General features: G+C 47.0%; 1 protein-coding gene, 1 long non-coding RNA gene and 1 pseudogene across 2 annotated transcripts; 1 reads left to right on the top strand and 2 right to left on the bottom strand.

The window, feature by feature from the left end:
* Nucleotides 1,656-3,424, top strand: LOC110435265. Its single transcript, XR_002452878.1, has 2 exons — nt 1,656-2,361; nt 3,067-3,424. It is a non-coding gene; the product is annotated as an uncharacterized LOC110435265 (long non-coding RNA).
* Nucleotides 3,920-5,363, bottom strand: LOC8070191 (annotated as a pseudogene).
* LOC8082075 (auxilin-related protein 2) lies at nt 13,176-19,160 on the bottom strand. The gene is made up of 8 exons (XM_002449900.2): nt 18,308-19,160; nt 15,765-17,202; nt 15,545-15,680; nt 15,320-15,417; nt 15,084-15,149; nt 14,784-14,873; nt 13,995-14,171; nt 13,176-13,618 (listed from the first exon to the last, which is right to left on the bottom strand). The coding sequence occupies exons 1-8, from the start codon at nt 18,991-18,993 to the stop codon at nt 13,580-13,582; spliced, it is 2,730 nt and encodes a 909-aa protein (XP_002449945.1). The 5' UTR covers nt 18,994-19,160; the 3' UTR covers nt 13,176-13,579.

Raw genomic sequence — 19,551 nt, 5'->3', positions numbered from 1 at the left:
TCAACAACAAAGTAGTCTAACTTTGGGATGGAGGACCCAAAATCACCTTTTTATTCGGAGGACCCAGACAAAAGTTGTAAAATGTTGAAGCCCTACAGTCACACGCCCAGCCAATGCGGGCTATGACTGTCAGCGGCGAGAACGGGCTGGCTAGGGCCCATGCAAGGGGCGTTACCGCCCTTGCTGTCGCCCTTGGTTGTTTTAGAAAGAGTTTGTTAATATAGGAAGTTGAGAGTTTAATTAGATGAAAAAGTAGAATCCGTGTTCGATAAGAATCTCGGCTATCTCCAACAGCGCTCATGCAAATAGAGTACCCATTCTATGTTTGGGTCATACACAGTAGAGGACTCAGCTACCTAAATCTCTGGCTTCTCCAACAGCCAACCCAAAAAGAAAACTCACCTCCCCAAGCTTGCCGCATTGCCCCTGTCTCCTCGCTGAGCTCGGCTCTCTCTTCTCACCAAGCCGGCGAGCGCCCTTGGCCAAGCGCCCACATCCGCAGGCCCCCACCGGCACTGCGGTCCCCGGCTCGCCGTCGTAGAGGCGCGGTCCTGGACCAGTAGCAGCTCGCTGCCGTCGGCGAAGATGGCGGCGGTCCTGGAGACCCGGACCAGCAGCAGCAGCTCGCAAGCACTGCCATGTCCTTCGCCAACGAGCTCTTCCACCATGTCAGATCTGCCGTGTCTGCCTCGCCGCCGCGACCTGCTCCGCGCTCCTCGTCGCGTCGTTGGTCTCTCGTCGTCGTGCTGGCGTCTGCCCGCCGCGGATCCGGCTACGGCTCCTCGTCGCGGGCTCGCCGAGCTGAGCCGGCCGCGCCCCATCGCGGGCAACGCCTTGCCGCGGGCCCACCACTACGAATGCTGTTGATTTGCGTCGTCCATCTCGGTGACGCATTTTTGCCTTCTGGGTCGGCAGCTACGCAAAATGCATCTTCTCTTTGCCTTCTCTGTTGGAGCTCGTTTTTGGGACGCAAAACACTGTGAAGATCTATTTTTTGGGTTTGGGTCACGCTGTTGGAGACAGTCTTAGAGCATCTCTAAAGGTTTTGTATTTGGATTTTGCATTTTTATAATTTACAAAAAAATCGTAAAAGAGGTATCCAATGGTTTTGCATTTGGAGTCTGTATTTTGGACAACTTGGCAAATGAGAGAGCGGCACGTCTCCCGATACGAGCAGAGCAGGAAGAGGATCCGGGTACCTAGGCAGGTCGCATCCGTCGGGCTAGCACCGCGGCGGCACTTGCAACGAGTCTGATTCGAGTCGTCGCGGCGGCACCTGCAACGAGCGGTGGGGAGCGGCAAGAACTGGCGACGCGACTATGAGGAAAACGCGAGAACCGGCAGCGACTTTACGCGCGTGAAGGAAAGTCGCGCGGGAAGATGATTGCGAGCGCGCGAAGGAAAAAAAATCACAGCCGGATCCACTTTGGCTAATTGCCAACTCAATTATGCAAAACCTTTAGAGATGCTCTTAAATACATATGTCTCTCTCTCTCTCTCTCTCTCTATATATATATATATATATATGGAAATTGCGTTCTACGCGCACGAGTATCTACTCCGACTTCCTTCACACGTGAATCCTTCCCTCCCGTACACAGATGACAGGCACTGGATTGAAATTCATACCGGGTCAACCCATTAGCTGTGGTACCTGTCCACTACTTTGGCCAAACCGCATACCCATGAGCCAAACCATTTTAATTTCCCGTTTCCTTTTAGGCGTCATCCACCGGCCTCGTCCTCACCATCCACGGCGCACCTCCCGTCGACCAGCGGCAGCGTCAACCTTCTCCCCTCCGGCGTCGGCGAGCCTCCCCCTCGTTCCACGCCCTCCCCCCAACAGCAGCGGCGCAGCCAGGTTCAGCACGCTCGATGGCCCTCCTCTAGCAGATCTAGCCACAAGCGGCTCGCCTCCTGAGGATGCGGCCCGTCGGCGGTGCAGCTGCACTACAAGGCCACGACGTGGTCGCCCCTCCACCTCCCCTAGCGGATCCACCTCAAGGCTCGACCCCTGCGTCACCTATGGTGTTGGGGCTCCGTCCCACCATGGTGGCTCCAGCATCGGCCGGTATGACGGCCTTTGGGCCACGACGCGGCCATCTGCGGCTAAGGGTAGATCTGGTGGCGCCGACCCTCTCCCACGATCCATGGCAGGCTTCCTCCTCTGCAGGCTGTTGCACGGCGGCCCTGTTTCCCTAGGCAATGGTCGCTACGGCAGCGACCTTTCTCAAGTAATCTTGTCATGGCCAGCAATTTCTTTAGATCTGCCAAGGTCTTTTTGATGCAGGTGCCTTCCTATGCTATCGTGTGGCTGCAACAAGTATGAATATACACCTCATCTACATATACTCCTGCATGGTTTGTTCAAGGATCCTTTTAGATACAATCCGATTCTTATAGTTTTTATGTGTTTTGGATTTTTTTTTTCATGTATTATGCTCTTCTTTTTGCCTTTTGGATGCTGGCCGTATAGATGGATGTTTCACAATCATAGTTCATGCCCACAAATTTTAATAGTTTCTGTTGCCTATATTTCTCATCTTGCTCATGGAATTGATGCCAGCTGCAGCAAGGTTCATGTGCAATTTATTTTTTATTTTTATGATTCTTGAGCCACCAATGTATGTATCCATACTCCCAGTAAACATGTATGTACTCATACTCCCTATAAACATGCATGGTTTCATACTCATAAACATGTATATACTCATACTCCCACTATATATGTATGCGCTCATACTCCTTTTATAGGTATACCTATATACTTGAGTTTGATGCTTGTATGCTAATGGAAAATACATCAAAGAAAATTCAGATGATACTAATTTGATGCTTGTGTTCAGAATATACTAATACTCCTTTAGCATAAATGCTTGGAGTATCACTTGATCCCTTTATAGTTTTTACAGATTGGAGTACCACATGATACTCTTTTTTATGTTCTGGATCATTTGATCTTCATTTTTTAGTTGGAGTATCACTTTATACTGCATCTATACTAATCACTAGAGTATCACTTGATACTTTTTCTGTATTTAATACCATTTAATCCCTTTTTTTCAGATTGGAGTATGTATCACTTCATACTTGATGCGCTAGATGTAGCAGAATTGCATTATCAGTTTGCCTGTACATTATAAATAGAGCTACTGCAATCACCTCGAGAATTGCATCAGTTTGTCTGTGCATACTCTCTTTTCAAAATTATGCACGCATGCTACCATACCATTTTTTCTCCTCAAAACTCTGTTAATTAGTAATGCACACCACTAATTTAAGGTGTATGTACTGATACCCATGTCAAAAAGTATGCCAGAGTATGAGGTATGTGTACATACTAAAAGTATAAAGCACGCGTGTACTTGTTTTCTGAAGCAGTATTTGTTCATACTATTTTAATATAAAGTATTGGTCCATAGTACTATGTTGGACTAGTAGTATTTATTTATACTACTTTAACAAAGAGCGTGTGTGCAATACCTTCGTACAAATACGCTAATGAGCATCATTTACGAAACCTGACCATGGTTAGATTAAATAAAGTAATATCATACCAATCGTCGATACATACTTTAAAAAACTAGATATATACACATATCTAAACGAACTACGGGCAAGAAAGCCCCACGCAACAAATCCCGTGATTAGCGCCTCATTTTTCTAATTCCTGTAGATACAGTCACGCTCCACATTCGTATCCAAACCCGTTAGCTCCAGCACCGCCCCGTTAACTTAGATCCGCGCGGGACTAGCTCCCCTCGCGTGCGTATACTCTCGGGTGCGAGTAGCTACTCGGTATATATATATATATATATATATATATATATATATATATATATATATATATATATATATATATATATATATATATATATATATATATATATAAGACATAATTGCACAAGGACACCACGCATCACAAATCGCTCTACTCCGCTGCGCCGAACAGGCCTTTGTCGAACACCCAGTCCTCGATCATCTCCTGCGCCGCCTGTGGCTGCGCCGCCGGCACCAAGTGGCCGGCCCCGTACACGGCCACGTGCACGAGCGCGCCATGTTTCTGCACGTACCCGGCGAGCTTCTCTGCTTGTCCGGCTCCGGCGGCGCTGCTAGATTTCCTCCGCCACACGACGCGGGGCGCATCCTGGAACGCGGCGAGCCCGTCCCAGTCCAGCTCCCGCAGCCACGCCTCCACGGACACCACCCCGTCCTGCGCGTCGCGAATGCCCTCGTAGAGCAGCACCCGCGTCCGCGTGGACGCCGCCGCCGCCGCCGGCCCCCGCAGCCGCAGCAGCGCCTCCACGTCCGGCTTGGCGCTCTTCATCACATCGTCGTGCAGCGCCGCCGCCACGGCCGGGCTGTTGAGCACCCACGCCGGCGCGTCTCCCCGGACGCCTAGCTCCGCCCGCACCTCCGCGCTGTTCATGAACTCCTCGGCGATGGCGGCCAGTTGGGCCTGCAGCTCCAATGGCGTGTCCACCGTCACGTCGAACAGCGACGACAGCCCCGTGGCGTTCCTCAGCCACGACAGCACGCGGCCGCGCGCGGCCGCCGCGTCGCGCCACCTCTCCGCGACGGCCAGCGCCGCCGCCTCCGCCTGCATCGCCTCGGCGACACGCCGCTGCTTCGCGTTGATGAGGCCCGCGAAGTAGAGGGTGTCGGCGTGCGTGCCCACCTCCGCCACGGGGTGCACCAGTCCGTTGCCGATGGCGACGCCGCGCAGGTTGATCCTGCGGCAGTGTCGGGTTGGTGGCGAGGATGAGCGCGCCGGCCGTGGGGATGGTCTTGCCGGCGTAGCTCTCGCCGGTGAGGAAGAGCGGGCGGGCGCGGAAGGACGGCGGCGACTGGGAAGAGATGAAGAAGGACTGGAGCGCGGCGAGGACGTGCTCTGCGACGGCGAGCTGGGACGTGGGGATGGCGGAGGGGGACGGCGCCGCGCTGTAGCCCGTGCCGAGAGGGCTGTCGAGGAAGAGGAGGCCGAAGCGGCGGTTCCACGCGTAGGGGTTGGGCGACAAGGGGAACGCGGAGGAGGAGGAGGTGTTGGAGATGGAGTCGCCGGAGCCGGACAAGGAGAAGACGTAGGGGCCGATCTGGAAGAAGTTGCTGGCCATGGAGGAAGAACCTGGGCCGCCCTCGAGCCAGACCAGGAGCGGCGTGGAGGCCGGCGGCGTCACCGGGCTGGTGGCCTCGTAGAAGGCGTAGTAGAGAGATGCGTTGGCTACTGGGATCGGGAGGTAGCCGGACTTTGTTGGCAGCGCTTCTCTGGGGAATATGCTGGCCGAGGCTGCAGAGGTGGCGGTGCCGGCGAGGAGGATGACGACGAGGCAAAGGGGAAGAAGAGGAGGAGCTGCCATTGCCATTGTCTGGCTGATGTGTGCTTGGACCTGCTGTAGCTTTGCAAGATGATATATATATATATATAAAGGTGGTTGTGTGTTGGCTGAAAATTAAACTCTGTGAAGCTCACCTACGTGATAACCAAGCAAAAGATGGGAGAAGAATAGTGTTTAACATGGGAAGTCACCGTGTTTCTTATCTCAATTATTTTGCGTATGTACCATGGGAAGTCTAACGACACGGTCGAGTCAAATCCCACCCATTTCCTGTGTTTCTTATCACCAGATAACGGTGTAGTTTTCTGATGACGGTGCACAAATTTCATTTAATTTATTACGAACTGCCATGCTCTCGCACTCTAAAAAACTATATAGTAGTAATCCTCATCTTTAGATAACCAGGGACAAAGTCAACATTACTTGCGTAGTCGGTGAGTGCTGTGCAAACAACAGGTGTGAGACATGGAGTGGCAGTGGCGGACAGTGGCGAAGCTAGAGCAAATTAGAGGGGGGTGCACTTAGCTTGTGGGTGCATAGACGTCTTCCATAGGGGGTGCATATATGGTGAAATTTTGAACCTAATCACTGTTTTTACAAATTTTGGGGGTGCATCTGCACCCCCTAACTAACATGTAGCTTCGCCTCTGGTGGCGGACTGTATACATGTCCAAACGGATCGCCCATGCACAGCACGGCATGAAGTGGCATGGCACTATCATGCACGGCGGCCCTGCCATACCGTGTCGTGCCATGTCACCGTGCTAAGGTCATGGCCCAAACATGACACTATATATAGCCCCTTGAAGGCTTGAACCATGCCATGTCGGCCCTGACCGAAGTAGCAAGTCCATCGCACCATAGTTTCCTGCACCGAGGTTATCACGCGGCACGTCGAGGCTGCTCTAGCACGTTCACATTGGTGTGCCAACATCGCCACACGTCAAATGCCCTAGTTTAATTTTCTAGAAAAATAGAAAAACAATTCCATAAATGAAGAAACCCCACAGGCTCAAGCTCCTCCCTCTCACTCTCCTTGGCGTCTAGCCGTGGGCCCCTTCCCTTCTTCCCGATATGGGCCACCCCAACCAGGCACAAGGCCCCGTAGGCACAGCCCATCCTCTTCCATACCTCTCCCACATAGGTCGTCGCTAGGCCTTTGGCCCAACAAGACCCCAGCACAGCATCCATCCCTTCCTCTTCCTTTCTCTCACCGACAAGTGGACCCCTAGTTGTCATCTCCTTCTTCCCCAGAGGTCAATGAAGCACTATGCCTAACCACTTCCCACTATTGCCGCCTTCCCTGTTCAAATATTCCCACCCGAGTGCGCCCGCACAAACAGATAGGAACGAAAGCTCACGATGGCTGGTAAAAGATCTCTGGCAAACCGCCCTACTGTCACTACTATGTAAAACTTAACGGAGACAAGCAAAAGACTTTAACAAAGGCAGGAAGGCCAGCCGCCTCGACCAAAGGTCACGGTTAATTGTGGCTTTTTTTGAAGCATTTTGATGACTGTCTCAGTTAATAAAATAAAAACAACAAAATAAAGAAAAACCCATGGTTGAGCCCAGCGAGCCCATCCATAGGCCCACCAAGCCCATCCACACGTTGTCGCCGCCTCTCACTAGATCCACCACTAGGGTGCGTCCTCCACCGACGAGCTCACCGGATCTGCGAGCCCCGAGGCTAGATCTACACCTGGAGGTGGTGGAGATGTTGGAGATCACCGGACCTAGAGGTGGACGTGGTGGAGATCACTAGATCCACCACTGGAGATGAGGAGGGGGCCGAATCTGGCCTCTTTGCGCCAAGGGGAGGGAGGAGTGCCACCGTGGAGTGGGAGGCATAGAGCGGTGTATGTGTGTGCGAGAGGCTCGGGGAGGGCACTTGGTCTGTTGGGAGACCTGCCGTGGAGTGGTAGGCAGAAGAGAGGAATGTGAGGAGAGGAAACCCTAAGTTTCCATTTTATACTTGGTCGCGCCTACAAACCTGGTATGGGCCATCTGGGCCTTAGCCTTTTTTGTTGTGAGACGGGCTTTATAAGAAACCCGTCACCAAAAGTGAGTTATAAGTTAATTCATTCCTTTGTCTGTTAATAACTTTTGTGTCTGGAAGTTTCGTCATAAGCTATAACTAAGTTCATTCCTTTGTGTTTAATAACTTTTTATAAATAAGATGTATTTCATAACTCTTGTGTTTTCAAGATTTTATACATTATAAGTTATATGTTCTATGTTATATTTTCTAAGTTATATCTGATTATTTGGTACATATAAGCTATTACATGTAAATGGTGTATTCTATATGTTCTAAATTATATATCTTAAGTTAGTACATATAAGTTTTTAGTAGAAAAAAAATCCTTTGAAACATATGTAAGTGGAGTTTAGTTTTATTCGTCTCATAGGGTAGAACACATTGATCCAGTCAAAATTAAAAATAGAAACACCATTTAAAAGTTATAGCATTTTAACATCATAGACAAAAAAAAGAACTTGAGCGGGAGAGGCAATAGAGGTGCACGGGATGAGTATTTTGTAAAAGGGAAAGATGTGGATTTTTTTTTCTAAAATGAAAAGTTTTAATTGGTGAGAAAATCGTTTGCTTTATTTAGCTTGAGTGATCATTCGTCAATTAGTAGCGTCATCGCGGTGGCGCACAAAAAAAAAAAAGAACGTGCAACATCCGCCTGAAATGTACAAGAGAGAGACGCGTAAACACTATCCATAAAAGGAAACTAGCGCTAACTACTTTTTTTCTAATAGTACACTGTTGTCGGAGAATCGCTGGCTCGTGCTTCTAGAGCGAGGGGAGCTAGCTAAAATTATTTTAGTTACTCTTGGATGACTAATAGAATTTTAACTTCTTTTAGTCAATGTGTTTAGAACTTTAGCTACTAAAGTGACTAAAATTTAGCTAGCTAAAATTTAGCAAGGGAACCAAACAAGACCTGAATCGCTGGCCGTCTGAAGTAGCATCGTAAAAGTCGTCTTCTTAGCTGGAGAAAGGATGCGGATCCTGCACGAGCACACACTGAGGTCTTATTTAGATGTGAAAACTTTTTAGATTTCGTTAATGTAGTACTTTCGTTTATTTGTAATAAATATTATTAACAAATTACGATCAAAAGATTCGTTTTGCAATTTACAGCTAAACTGTCTAATTAGTTTTTATTTTTATCTATATTTAATGTTTGCGCGAAGATTCGATTGCCAATAGCGCGGTCGAGCTCCGCCGCGCTGTGTGCTGTGCGCGGCAACCTCCGGCGCGGCCGCTGCGGGGCGCGTTGCAGGCTCTTTGTGCCGACCTCCGCCCTGCCGCCGCGGGACACGCGGGCCCATGGCAAGTAACGAGAATGGGAGAGATATGATATGCGTATTATAATAATGGTCACACCCCCAAGAAGATGTGGGGACACGGTGGAGTAGTAGAAGATGTGCTCACACCTGACGTGGATGAGGTAAAGCTACCAACAGACAGTGTGGACGTTTGAAATCCTTGGGGTTTTTTTTTTTTTCATCAGAAAATCAGTTTATGCAAGGATTCACACTTCACTAAAGCAAATAGCGTTTAAAATGATAACGACAATGGCCTTATTTCCCAAGATAAATCCAAATTTTGAGTAGGATTTCAGTTGGTAGAGGTCGAACTATTTCTCTAATATGTACTCCCTTGGTCACTAAATAAATCAATTGTTAGTGTTGTTTAAACTTTTTTCTATTTTTGACTGAATTTCTATTTTTTATAATAAGATCCCTTTTCTGAATGTAGGTGTCAAGCGCAGAGGCGTGTCCAGGAGCAGGCCCGGCCGGCAACCAGTGGCTAAAGAGGAAGTTTAGATTTTAGTTCCAAAAGATTAAGGAGCAATTGGCTCCTTTTAGTTCTCTAAGATTAAGGAGCAATTGGCTCCATTTAGTTCCTAGATTAAAGGAGTATTGTTGCTTAAGTTAGTTTGGGCTCTTGACTATATATAGGCGTGTAATTAGACTCTTTGGGAATTAAGCAATGAATTATGAAGAAGCAATTCTAGTTTTCCTTAATCTTTCAAGCTCTTGGCAAAGCATAAGGCCTAATTATCCCAAAATGCCCATCACCATTGCGGTAGGTATGTTTGTCGCCTTGATGCTCAAGTAGAGAGAAGAGGTTAGACACACCAAAAATACGAAAATAGCAGTTCTTGACAAAATGTTCCAAGACACAACAGTAATTCAGTATCAGTATTAAAAATAAATTAAGGAGTAGTGTTCCAACGACCAATTACATTGAAGGACTCACATGATAAATAAATAAATAAACTACATAGATAGATATCACGAAAGGATTATTCAGAAGAACATAAGGCCAGTAAGACACATGACTGCTAATAATCTCCAATTAAGCAGGGTGTATACACAAAGGATTCACGAATGCCACGATTGTAGGTACCCGCTAGATGTACTGTTCCTAAATACTGAATCTTGGGGCTATTCAAGTGAAAAGCCACCGCTGCGTAACTGTCCCTACTTAAGAAAATAACCTCCTTGTAGGGATGAAACCCAAGGAAGTTGACATATGGGTGAATCTCATGTTTGTCATCTGAAATGTCGACAATGTTGTCGTCGTCGGAGTTCCAGGAAACATTTTGTTCTAATGATACATCTTGGTTCTTCCTTCCATTATCAAGACCGAACATCGAATATTCTGGATCAAGATCCAAATTCCAATATTTCAGTTCATCGAAATTATTGTTTTGCACGCACCAAAAGTGTGCATTGATCTTCAGGTTGCTTTGATGCTTTGGCACCCACTCCATATGGCCACCGGATGACTCACTGAGAGTCCAAACTCGAAGTATGGGCAAACATTCTTGAGTAATAGCTGCCATGTACACCCCCTTCTCTGATCTTCCTAGAAAAGACCGTACACCATCGTTCTTGCACTCGGCAAGTTGTAGTGGTGATTTAATCACTCTATACTTATCATCCACCAAGGATACTCTGCAAAACAACACACATACATATATATAAAAAGAAAAAAATTAATACATCGATCGATAAAAATTCCTTTCTACACGTACGTGTAGTTACTCTCATCTTCAATAAACCATATTGTGTATGTGTTCATACTTGTTTATCGGTTACTCTAGATCTCACCACGCGAATTTTTTTCAAAGAAATTCATTTTTTAAATATATTACTAAAATGTCACTACTATATTATATACAATAAGTATAACTGCATGCTCTATGTATGCATGCATACTTAACATACATATCACCCTAGACGGTCTAGTATGATCATATACTTTGTCTATATACATTTCGTCCGGTCATATACACTTTAAATCTAGAGATATAGACATGAGAGTAACTACACGCACGTGTAGAAAAAACACATCCTATATATATATACTCCCTTCATCTCAAATTGAGTCATTCTAAAAATCTTGAGAGTCAAATTATCTTAGTTTGACCAAATTTATATAATAAATTATTATTATTATGATACAAACTAAGTATCATTAGTTTCTTTCTTAATTATATTTTTATAATATACTAACTTTATGTTACAAATCTTAGTATTTCTCTCTATAATTTTGGTCAAACTTAAAAAAATACTTTGACTCTCCAAAAGTATTTGAAATGGAGGGAGTATTAATTTACCTCGTTACAAATTCACCATGCCAGTGTACGTAGAGTGCACCCTTCCAGTAAGCAGCATAGCGGCATGGCGGGTCGACATGGAAGCCCCATCGGTGTTTGTACAGCAGCAAGTCCCCAGCCGTCCCTGCCGCCGCCTCACCTTCCCGGAGCAACACCTTCTCCTCCCACCTCCCGGTGGCCGACGAGAACTCATGCCAAGATGCCCATGCCGACGGCGGCCACTCCGTCCGGCGGCATGCGCCGTCCTTCTCCATCTGCTCCCTCCCTGGTTCCGCTGGGGTCAACACTACCTTGTAGTACTCCGGCGACACCAAAGGGTCGAAGACGAGGAACGCGCGGCGGCCATAGTTCCCGGCACTGTAGTACAAGTCGTAGGTTCCAGCAGGGCACGGCGGCGGGCGCGCCGACCACCGCGTGATGGGGTTGCACACGTGCAGCACCTCCCCATGGCCCTCCGTGAAGAGGACGAGGCCATTGCAGTGATCCGCGACTTCGTACCAGCTGTAGGGGTCCTCTCGCTCGATGAAATCAAAATTGGCGTCGATCCGGCGGTGGCCGCCGTCGGCTGCAGCTTCCGGCGACGACGTCGGCGTCGGCCGGGACAAGAAGTGCGGCCTGTAGTAGTCCTGGTAGTTGATGAAGAGGCCGCGCACCGTGTGCGGGAGGAGGCGGCGGAACCGGACCAGCAGCTGACGCTCGTCGATGAGGTCGCGCCACGCCTTGCAGGTGCCACGCGACGCCGCGAGGCTCCGCGCCGGGAGACGGCCCAAGACGCCGGCGAGCAAGTCGTCGGGGAGAGCCGCCGCCGCCGCCGTCTCCATGGACGCGGACTGCATGCAACGCAACGGATCAGGCGCAACAACGTCACGAGATATGTTGGGGCAAATAAATAAACGAAACCATCGATGTGATTGGATCCAGATATGTCGGACGATGTTGCAAAACGTGACCATATCTTTCATGCCATCAATCAGATATATTTTTATTAGAAATGACGCTAGTGAAGTTGGCTAATTAATTTTCGATGGCTTTTGATTGGCGGTTCCTAAGAGCATCTTCAACAGTTATGCAATTAGAATTTGCCATTTGTTGGAATTTGCCAAGTCTCTAAACATTTTGCCAAAGAAAAAATAAGTCCATCTCCAAGTGTTTGGCATTTTTGACTTGGCATTTCCTAAAATAGTGGACCCAACTATTTTTGTCCGGGATCTTTTTTTGCTTGGCGCACTTCACGCGAGATTTTTCCTCTACGCGGGAATTTCCGTCGCCCGTCGCCGCCAATCCACGAAGTCGCAAGTCACCGCCGTTTCTGTGAATTGCGGCCTCCCGGTCCGCCAGTCCACGAAGTCGCAATTCGCTAGAGTTCCGTCGCGCGCCAGTAGTCCACGAAGTCGCAGGTCGCAGAGTTCACGTCGCGCGAGTTCACGCGGGGAGGAGGAGTCCTCGCGGAAAACTACCGCAGCGCGTAGGGAGGTCGCGCACGACAAAGAGTCTAAGAAACTCAGGATATCAAAATTGCCAAGCCATTGTGCTTATGCAAAAATGCCAAGTTTGGTCCATCAAATGCCAAGTTTGCCAAAATGCATAAGTCAAATGCATAACTATTGGAGAGCAATTTTTAAGATTTTTGATAAATTTCTAGAATGCATAGTCCAATTACATAACTGTTGGAGATGCTCTAAAAACGCTTTCTGTGGCAGGTGAAACATTGGGGGGAAAAAAATATGCTGCCGGCTCGTGGGTCGCCATTAGAAATGAAAACGGTACGAATATTTTCTAACCGTATTCGAGACCAAATTTGTTTAACCGTATTCGAGATCAAATTTGTTTAGAGAGTATCAAATCTGTCAATATCCGAGTCCGAATATTCAACATCTGATACTGTATCCATATCCGAATACTTAAATCGTATATTTATGATATCGACATCCAATCATATCTTATCCGACATTATTGATATTATACGTATTCGAATCTGAATCCGACCAGAAATATAAAAACAAATATGATATCCGTGATATCCGTCCGTATCCGATCCGTTTTCATGCCACCACCTGGTACTGTGCGAAACCGAAACGGCGGGTTGCACACGCACTCCGTCGCGTCCTTGTTCCGGTCCCAGTAATACGGGAGCAGCAATGGGTGCACTCTGCAGAGGCATCATCATATGACATCTATACATTGGAGATACATGTTAAGTAAACCAAATCACATTTCAATCAACTATGGTACAATCTGTACATTGTACATCCCTTTTTTTGGTAGAAAATCAACAAGGCTAGAGAGCAAGTGTAGTTTGAATTTCTGTGGTCCATTGTACACAAAATAGTATTAAGAAGACATTACAATGTGGTCCAAACCACCCTGTAAAAACTATCCAAAAAAAAAGACATGCCATTGGCCCTCAGATGAGTAGAAGGCTGCATATACATTTGGAGTGAACAGGTACAGATCAGGGCAACAACACGAGCAACTGAACAGAATCCAAGGTAATTGAGGTGGAGCTTTCACTTTGTTCATCTGTGCCTTGGCCACTCCGGCAATTCATGTTCGTATTACAGTTAAGCTGTCCATATATTTATATTCACAGAGATTGCTTCAAAATAGCTCTTCAGAGTTGAATTTATTCCATGCCTCCTGTTAATACAAAAGGTGCAAGGTTTTACTTAAATTTAGAAATGTCGGATAATAGGAATTAACAATTCGATTGGCTGTGGACACTGACCCACAGTGATGTGAACCACAGATGTAAGAACTGGACTCCCAGAACTTGGTCACAAATGCACAACTTATCATGGAATGACACTAACCCCTCCTAATCACCAATGGTAAATCCAATGCTAAATTATTTCAGGAACCGCCATGCATGATAAGACACTCTTGTTAAGTTGTTAACACAAGCAGTTCCAATGACCCTATGATATCACAGTAAGTATACTTCTCCTATACAAAAGAATTTGTACTTGGCCCTTTTATACTATTATAAATGTTGCCAAAGATGTTGAACACGTACCTTAAGAATGTCAAAGACTTTTTCTGCAATATATTTCTGCTGAAGTGTTGCGCCCTTCTGCTGCACCTTATCAGGATGAATGCATAGCGTCGCCTTTCTGTACTGCTTCTTAACAGCAGCTCCAGTAATCAAATCAGTCAAGGATACAGCTTGCCATCCACATTCTGGCCAAAGTATCTGTTTCAGAAGAAGGTATATATTAGTAAATGGAATATGTTTATGACCCTTCTGACAATGTGGCATTCATTAGTTCATTTTTTCAGAGCTCTTGCCATTTAATGTTAGGTTTACCAGACTTGCATGCTAACAGAGTTCAAATAAACTGCTGACAAATGAAACAGATAAATGAATTGCTTTCAGAAGTTAGGAAACTTCACCAAATTTATCATTGTAATGTAGACCATCAAAACATTATATCAAGCCACCAAAAGCATTAACCAAAAGGAAAACCCCCAGAAATCCAAACCCAGTCCCCATGTGTTGGTCTTGAATCAAAATCAATACATGAATTAGGTTGGCTCAACAATAAAATAAATAATTGTACCATTTTAGTCAAGGACCATTTGGTCATATTGAGTATACCTAATACCAAAAGAATGCTAAGTAAACCATAACAAAAAAAGGGGGTGAAAGACTCAAAGTAACAATGGTATCTATAGAACAAAAGAAAATATCGAGCATGTTTACATAACCAACCAACCAAAAAAAAAGGCCCAAAAGAACATTCAACCGCACAAAAACAAATGTAGCTTACTTCACACTCTAGTAGCAAAAGTATCAGCCACTCACATATTGTAAAGTTGATAACAAAGCACGCAAGTTGCCCTCTTTCCCAGCAGACCACCTCTTAATTTCGAAGTCTAGACTGTCTCCAATTCTCTGTAATTCAGAATGCCCAAACAAACAAGTGGACTATTAGCAACCAAACAAGTGTAGCTAAAGGGCCAAGGCGTGCTGTGATCACTGACTAAGAAAATGATGATAAGATTATGAAAAAGTGAAAACAATTATGCATAATGTGGACAGTTGAGTGTTGCCTTGGACTAAAATAAGCATAATCAAGCTGATCCAGATATGAGAAGCACATACATCTCTCTCTGCCTGCTCCCTCTGTACTTGCATATCTCGTTCATTCTTCTCAGCCAGAGCTTTAGCCTGGAGATATAATAAACAACAACCAGAAGTGAGAATGGAGTAGCTATTGTTTCTTGTAATAACAGGGAGAGGTAGATTGCATAGGAATAAGCTAGACCATAGGCAATGCACTTATTGCATAGGTGATAATGAACATTTTTTGTTTGTATTCTGAAATTGCAGAACATTACCGCTCGTTCACGAGTCCTCTGATGACGTTCTAACCTAGCCCGTCTTCTTTCTTCACTTTCTCCCTGAACTTCTTGAAATACGTCAGAAGATGCAGGAGCTGGAAATACAAAAGAAAAAAATAATGGATTACAGATAAGTATGGCAGTAAATTAGGAGCACAACATCATCAGAAGCTTAAAACCATAAAATTAATGCTACTTGGGGAAGACTTGATAATATAATACCTCCAAATAAGTCAGACAGATCATCGCCAAAACTTGTGGCTGATGCCACTTTTCTCACAGGAGCCGAAGTTGATGCTGCTCTCTGTGATCCATTAGTGGTTCCTGTGCCTTGAGCTCCAAAGCCGAACATAGAATCCTATAACATCCAATGTTAGCAAAAGGTAACAGGCTGAGCTGCACACAATCATTTTTATGTGAATATTTTGACAGATATAATTACCACTGTAGGTGTTGGAGCCCTCTGCTTTGGTGCACTGTTGGCACGAGCACCTACACCGAAGAATGACTCAAGATCATCTGGTGTGCTCTGCTTTTCTCTTGAAGCAGCGGCGGCGGCAGCTGCTGCAGCTGCCTGCCTTTCTCGAGCCTCAGCAGCAGCTCTTTCCACTGCAGCTCGTTCAGCTCTCTTCCTTGCTTCTTGCTGAGCTCTTTCAGTAGCAGCTCTTTCTGCTGCAGCCCTCTCCCTAGCAGCAGTCCGCTCCCTCTCCTTGGCTTCAGCAGCTGCCTTCTCCCTGGCTTCTGCAGCTGCCTTGTCCCTTGCTTCTGCAGCGGCTCTCTCCCTTGCTTCTGCAGCAACCCTAGCTGCTCTTTCTTTCGCATCAACTGCAGCCCTCTCACGGGCTTCCTGTTGAGCCCTTTGCACAGCAGCACGCTGTGCACGCTGGCGTGCCTCTCTTTCAGCTTTTGCACGAGCTTCAGCAGCTGCTCTCTCCCGTGCCTCCTTTGTAGCCCTCTCCACTGCCTGCCGTTCTCTCTCTCTTTCTCTCTGTTGTTCCAACTCCCTCTCCTTTTCAAGCCTTCTCCGCTCTCTCTCCATTTCCTCCCTCTGCTTCATTTCCCTTTCTTTCTCCAATCTTTCCTGCCTGTCTCTCTCTTCAGGATCTGATGAGCTTCTTTCAAAGTCTTCATCGAAAGCATTGTTGTCATAAGCAGGCATTTGAGGTTTGCCCATGGCAAAACCTTCCACGTCATCTATAGAAGAAACCTCTGGTTGCTTTGGCAAATCCGTGTAATAGTTGCGATTTTGGCTAGACTGACGAGCATGTCCATTCTCCTTTCCATTTGCAGTTGCTCCCAGTGGCTTTCGTTTAAGAAAAGGTGGTGATCTGGAGGGTGGTGGAGCAGTAGTTGGCGCTGTGAAAAGGGGAATCTCAGAAACTGTAAGCCATATATCATCTTCAGATTCAGTAGACCTTGGTGACTGATCCTCCATATCATTACCACGAATGTCAGAATACCTTGCAGACTGTGAATTGGGCATGGTGTTACTAAAGTCTTCCATAGAAGATTGACGTGCTGGATTTCTGTCCATTGAATGGTGTAGAGGACTGGAATCTCGAGCTACGCTTGGTGGGTCTGTGTCCTTGGCATGACCATTGAATTCAGAGGTAAACAAAGGGTCTGATTTTGGAGCCTGATCAAAAGCACTTGATTCCTCGAATAAACTATCGTCATCAGCAATATTATTGGCAGCTTTGCCATCAAATCTTGCAGACTTATCCAGATCTTCCACAGTATCTGTGGATCTTCCTGGGGATGTATATGAAGAGCCTGAAGCAGAGGCTGTTTCTAGAACAACGAATGGATCATCTGCCATGCTAGCTGTCTGTTTAGAAGTTGGAATTGGTGGCTTCATTTTGTTATCGTCATTAGACTTCCTGAAAAATATAGTGATCAGAAGAAATTGTCAGGACTAAAACGAATTACTGATAGGATTTAGAAGAAATGAGCTACTATTTGCATAAACCTGGCAAGTTAGTGGTGATATCCACAACAGCACAGTAGCACACCTTATTCAATACTCCCATGGATATGTAAACACAAAAGAGATTCAATGGGCGAAATATGGGGAAACACAGGGTACGCTGGGCTTATACAGCTATACTTAACGACATGAAACAAATGGCACAACATTTCCTACTGAACAGATTATGATGAGTTGTGCCGATATGTTCTAACAATCATAAGATTTTCTGGAAATTACCAAGGAACTGTCACAGGATTCTCTAATCCATAGGAATACTTTCACGTTTCAAGTGGTGAAGTGCCATGAGCAGGAGTTGAGCACAATCTATATTGATTCTAACGCTTCTCATACATTGACACTAGCCTATGTAATGATATGTTATGGCACAAAAGAATGGTAGTTGGTTCAACATCATAAACATATGGGTGCTGGGTCAAATTGTTTAAGGGGGCATAATTAAAGATGAAAAAATATGTGTAGTGATAAGACTAGAAATTAAGAACTATCACCCAAGCCACAAATACAAGTCTAAATATCAGGATATAGATCAGGTAAATGTGAGGTTTTCTCTGATCTCTGCCATAGTACTTGCAAGTGAGCACTGATCTCTCCGCTTCCTTCTCCAAGTTCCATCATGACAAGCTCACTATGTTATAGTATACAGAATACCTTTTATCTCAACTGTTCTAATTGATGAACGAAAGCTTGTGACACAAGCTGAAGTTCCTCAATCTAATCACCGACAAGTTCACTATGTTATAGTACACAGATCTCTTTTATCTCAGCTGTTCTAATTGATGCACGAAAGCTTGTAACACAAGCTAAAGTTCCTTAATCTAATCACCGACAAGCAAAAGCTCTACGATTGTAAAAGGCAGCTCGAGACATTACTAGATCTAGCTTGCACATTTCACTTTAATCCATCCACCTTCACATTGCCCAAATGGTCCGATCCAACTGAACTAGCAACCACACCAAACGCAGATCCAAATGTAGGAAGGTCAGAGCCTGCTCACCTACTCCTCGGCGGGCTGCTGCTCCCAGCGAACCCAGGGATGAGATCATCAAACCCCGCACTCCCCATTCGGTCCTCCCGCGCCGCCACCGGCTTCCTCTTCTCCTCAGCCGGGGTCCTCCCGAACGCCCCGAGCAGGTCGTCGTCGTCGTCCGCCACCGGCCTCCTCCTCTCCTCGGCCCGCGGCGGCGCGCTCCCGAACCCCGCGAGGAGGTCGTCGTCGTACGCGGGCGGCGGCGGCGCCGCCGCCGCGGACCGGGCGCTGGTGGCGAACACGTCGTCGTACGCCGGGGCGGACGAAGTGCCGAACACGCCGTCGTCGTACCGCGGCGCGGAGGAGGCGGAGTTGGAGGACCGTAGCCCCGGGACCGCGTCAAAGATGTCGTCGTCGTACGCGGGGGCGCTGGGCTTGGTGGCGGTGGTGGGGCCCTTGAAGGAGTCGAAGAGCGAGTCGAAGGAGGAGGCGGAGGCGGTGGGGGCGGGGGCGCCGAAGAGGTCGTCGTAGGACGGGGCCGCGGAGGGGGCCGGGGTGGATCTGCCGTAGCTGGCCCATGCGGCGGCGCTGGCGCTGGCGCTGGCGCCGGAGGCGGATCCGGTGGAGCGGGACGAGGCGCCGGCCATGGGGGCGGCCTTGCCCTGCGGCCGCACGCCGAAGTCGCGGGCCAGGAGGCCCTCGATGCCGTCCATGGTTCTCGCGAACGGGACGGCGGCGGCGGCCGCGCCGGTGACCGGTGGGGCGGGGAGGAGAGGGAGAGAGAGATCCGACGCGGTGGGATGGGAGATCGGGTCGGGGACAGGGAAAAGAGGAGGAACGCGGTGGGAGGAGGAAAGCAAGTGGAGGGCGGTGATGTGTCTTTCTCCCTTCTTCGCTGGCTGGCCTCGTTGGGTGTATGGCGGTGGGCCCTACCGCTGCCGCGGAGGTTGGCACACACATTTTCAAACACTTTTTTTTTCCCCCCTTCTGGGCTACCGGCATGTGAATGATGAATTTCTGATAACTTTTATAATTTCCCAAAGAAAACTTTTATATATTTTTTGTTCACGGCAAAAAAAAAACTTGTATATTTTTAATAATTTTTTATTAAGAAGGTTGTTAAATTAGTTTTGAATTTACCAATCGCTGAGAAATTATAGAAATAAAATGCTCCCATCTGGGTCTTGTGAGACTTAGCTCCGATGGAGTTGACTCCAACAAAGAAAAGCAAATCTCTAGACATCCAATAGGTCTATGGTGTAACCAAGAAG

This window comes from Sorghum bicolor, chromosome 5 (genome assembly GCF_000003195.3).
Source record: "Sorghum bicolor cultivar BTx623 chromosome 5, Sorghum_bicolor_NCBIv3, whole genome shotgun sequence".
Taxonomy (NCBI): Eukaryota; Viridiplantae; Streptophyta; class Magnoliopsida; order Poales; family Poaceae; genus Sorghum; species Sorghum bicolor.
The sequence above is the reverse complement of the archived record's forward strand: the minus strand, read 5'-3'. Positions and strand labels throughout refer to the sequence as shown.

Coding starts and splice junctions, on each gene's coding strand:
- LOC8082075 (XM_002449900.2), bottom strand. CDS start 18,993: ATGGACGGCATCGAGGGCCTCCTGGCCCGCGACTTCGGCGTGCGGCCG. Junction 15,418..15,544: donor TCTGTCTGACTTATTTGGAG/GTATTATATTAT, acceptor TTGTATTTCCAG/CTCCTGCATCTTCTGACGTA. Junction 13,619..13,994: donor AAGTCTTTGACATTCTTAAG/GTACGTGTTCAA, acceptor TTGTATTAACAG/GAGGCATGGAATAAATTCAA.